We start from the raw sequence: 3,935 nt of genomic DNA, 5'->3' as shown, positions 1-3,935 counted from the left end.
GGGCCCAGTGAGCCTGAAGCTGTTGCTTTGCTGGAGCTGGTCACAGCCAGGTTTAGCTCGGATAAGAGCTATAAAGCTGTTCCTGGTGAAGTGTCTAAAGGTCACTGCTTGGGCCTGGCTGTTTACATCCGGCCTGTGTGAGTGTAATGAAGGTGGTTGGTTTGTAGGGGGGTATGGTGGCGATGGAATTAGGCGCAATTTCAGAGGTAGCAGATTTCCCCAGCTTACATCCCCACATAGGCTGCAGCAGAAGTTAGTATTTTTATTGTCCAAACATTATTTTGATAATAATGGCTTTTATAGAGATATACATAAATGGTTAAAATTGTCTCCACTTTTCCTGGTGCCCAGTTGAAAACTCCATGATAGGAACATGGTTTTGGCCACCTCCCTCACTGGTCCTTCCACTTAGATGAAAAATGGGAGTTTTCAACTTAATTTTAATTATGCAACGGGACCCCCAGTGTACAACCTGGAGCTGTGGGACCGCAGTGTCCCCCTTACCTCTCCAACCCAAGCTGTTTCTTATGATGCTTTAATAGTGAGAACCAGGAATATCCCCCCCCACCCCCTCCCAGTTTCTGTTATCACTCAGTCACACTCAACTGAGTTGCATGAATGCTCTCCAAGCTACTTATGAACTATATGGAGGGAGACACCAGCAAATCCCCCCAGCCTTGCACCCCTATAAATGTATCATCTTAAACTGCTTAAGACTTTCTCTTGAACAATGCTAGCTCATTAATTAGTTCACCACTATCAAAGGATAGTGGACATGCACCTGCCCTTGTAATCTGAGGCTTGGTCTACACTAAACCCCCAAATCGAACTAAGGTACGCAACTTCAGCTACGTGAATAACGTAGCTGAAGTCGACATACCTTAGTTCGAACTTACCCCCGTCCAGACCCGGCAGGCAGGCTCCCCCGTCGACTCCGCGTACTCCTCGCGGCGAGCAGGATTACCGGAGTCGACGGGGAGCACTTCTGAGTTCGATTTATCGCGTCCAGACTAGACGCGATAAATCGAACCCAGAAGTTCGATTGCCTGCCGCCGAACCAGCGCGGTAAGTATAGACAAGCCCTGAGGAGATTCCCCATGCAATGTAGACAAACTCACTGGTTAAGATTAAACATTAAAATAAGTTTATTAACTACAGAAAGATAGTTACCTAACACTTATAACTTAAAATCTATCTCTGACATTTATGCCTAAGGGGGAAAAAAAATAAAAACACATTCTAAATCCTAAACTTTCTCAGACTCAGTAAGATCTGAATCAAACAGCTTTTCTCACTCCACTGGATGTTTCAGGAAGATTACAGTTCTTAATACACAGGAAGAATCCCCTCTCAGCCTGAGACCAACCTCCCCAGTTCAAAGTCTTTGTCTTCCCAGTGTTCTTGTTGCCTCCAGAATATGTGGGGGAGGAGAGAGGTGGTCTCATGCTGCTACTGTCACTTATTTTATACTCTTAATTCATGTCCCTGGAAAAATACTGGCCCAGACAAGTCCTGGTGGGCCTTGCTGAGTTACAGAGTTGAGCAATTCCCATTGTGTAGTGCTTGCATAACTGTCTCTTACAGAATTGTGAATTTCTTGTTTACAACATGCCTGCTGGTCAATGGGTGGTTTTAACACCCGCCTGGTGTTAAACCTCCTATGCTGTCATTGGAGAACTAACAGTGGGCGACTCCTAGACTCCTAATATATTTCAATAACATCCATATAACAAAATCTGATAATGACACATACAATGATGATATACATATTTTGACAGAAGAATGAGTTTCAGCAGATCATGACCTTTCATATGATACCTTACAAGGCATGTTTTTTTATGAAATATCACAACCAAAAGAAAAGGTGAATATGGCGGTTTCAGGGGGCTACTTTGAGGTACAGTGCATCACAGGCTCATTGCTTCAATCACACAGGCAGCTTTCAAAATCTCAGGCTATTTTATTATCTCAGAGTCTCTGCATGTTTTTGTGAAAGCCACATTTACTGACTGCTTTGCTCAAGGCTTCCTTGACCTCTCTATTTCTCAGGCTGTAGATGAGGGGGTTTACCAGTGGAGTTAGGACCGTGAAGCAAAGAGAGAGCACTTTCTTCAGATCTCTGAGAGTATCACGTTTCAGCAGCATGTAGAAAATCATTATGGTGCCATAGAAAATTGTCACAACAGTGAGGTGAGAGGAGCAGGTGGAAAAGGCCTTTTGTCTCCCGGTCGTGGAAGAGATTCTCAGGATGCTAGCAAGGATAAACACGTAGGACGTCAGGGTTAGTAGGAATGGAGGCAGGGTGAATACACAGGCTAGTATGAAATCCACCAATATGCTCAGGTGTGTGTCACTGCAGGAGAGTTCCATCACTGGGATGGGATCACAATAGAAATGGTCAATTTCATTCGGGCCACAGAATGTTAACTGTGATAGGAATAAGACCGAGATTATAGTAGCCAAACAACCATTTAACCATGACCCAGCAGCGAACTGGAGGCAAAACCTGTTATTCATAAGAGTTGAATAGTGCAGGGGTTTACATATCGCTAAATACCGATCATAAGACATCGCTGCTAGGAGATAGCATTCTGTACCTACCAGAGCAGAAAAGAAATACAGTTGTGAGAAGCAGCCACTGAATGAGATGGTTTTGTCCCCAGTCAGGACACTGGCTAGCATCCTGGGCAGAAGGGTGGAGGTGTAGCAGGTCTCCAAGCAGGACAAGTTGCCCAGGAAGAAGTACATGGGGGTGTGAAGGTGCTTATCAGCCACAACTAGTGCAATGATGAGCATGTTTCCAGCCACGGTTGCCATGTAGATCACTAGGAACATCAGGAAGAGAAGAATTTGCAGGTCAGGGAGTTCCCCGAATCCCAGGAGGATAAATTCTGTGACAGCCGTTTGGTTTCTCCAGTTTCTGTCTGCCATGAGTTGAGTCTAGGAACAATAAAGGAAACTGTGCAATTGAATTAGAAGAACATAGAGCTGAAAGGTAATCAAGTGTCTTGAATTAATTCCATAAATATTCAAAAACTATCCCTCTCTCTCCTGGTTACCAACTGAAATTTTAAGGCTAAATGTTGACTTCAGTCCATGTGCATGTAGTCTCAATTCGAGAACAGATCTTTGTATCTATGTAGTCCACCCTCTGCCACATCAGAGCAATGTCTAATATAACAGTCCATTTCTCTGGTAGCTGAGTACTGATACGACAGATCAGACTCTTTCCTTATCTACTATTGTATCCCATCTAGTGACATACTGAAGCTTAACAATGATGCTTAAATGCAGTATTTCACTTCTGGCAATTGCCAGAATCGTGCCATGACTTAGGAGTCAAAATCAATAAATACATCAACTAAAATGTTGAACTGAGATTTCCAGTACAATCTATTTTCCTTAGGCATTGATCATCTGTTAGAATTAATGGAAATTAATCTAACAAAGTTTCCTGGTATATTCAGCAACTTCCCTGTAAGAAAAGGAATAATTCATGCCTCCCTCACAAGAGGTCAGTTTATGCCATAAATTATGAAATGGAGTAAATTCTCCCTTAGTTCCTGTGGTGGTGATGGTGATGTGGTGAGGGACTGGCAATGCCTTTTCTGTTTCCTGATGTTCACTATGTAGCAGTAATAAAATACAGCTCTTTGGAGGTTGGATCTTAGGAAGGGACAAAACCAGGCTGATGTGCAACCCAAGCTGGAGAGTGACCCTCCCCACTCCATACTGATTGTGGGATGATAATATAAGAACAAGGAAGGCACTGCGGAGGGGTGTGTGTTGGGGGGAGATGCTGTTCCTGAACTCAGAGTCTAGAAACAATCTGGCATGTGTCATCTGGGCTGGTAAGACTACGAGCACCCCATTGGGCACATGGTGAGCCAGATTCTCAGCTGATGTAAATCAAGGTATCTTCATTTGTGTCAGCG

General features: G+C 43.8%; 1 protein-coding gene across 1 annotated transcript; it reads right to left on the bottom strand.

Annotated features, from left to right (window-relative positions):
- Positions 1–1,968: 1,968 nt before the first annotated feature.
- LOC117887517 (olfactory receptor 6N1-like) lies at positions 1,969–2,931 on the bottom strand. The gene has a single exon (XM_034790166.1). The coding sequence runs from the start codon at positions 2,929–2,931 to the stop codon at positions 1,969–1,971; it is 963 nt and encodes a 320-aa protein (XP_034646057.1).
- Between the last annotated feature and the right edge of the window lie 1,004 nt (positions 2,932–3,935).

Source organism: Trachemys scripta, chromosome 14, assembly GCF_013100865.1.
Source record: "Trachemys scripta elegans isolate TJP31775 chromosome 14, CAS_Tse_1.0, whole genome shotgun sequence".
Taxonomy (NCBI): Eukaryota; Metazoa; Chordata; order Testudines; family Emydidae; genus Trachemys; species Trachemys scripta.
The sequence above is the reverse complement of the archived record's forward strand: the minus strand, read 5'-3'. Positions and strand labels throughout refer to the sequence as shown.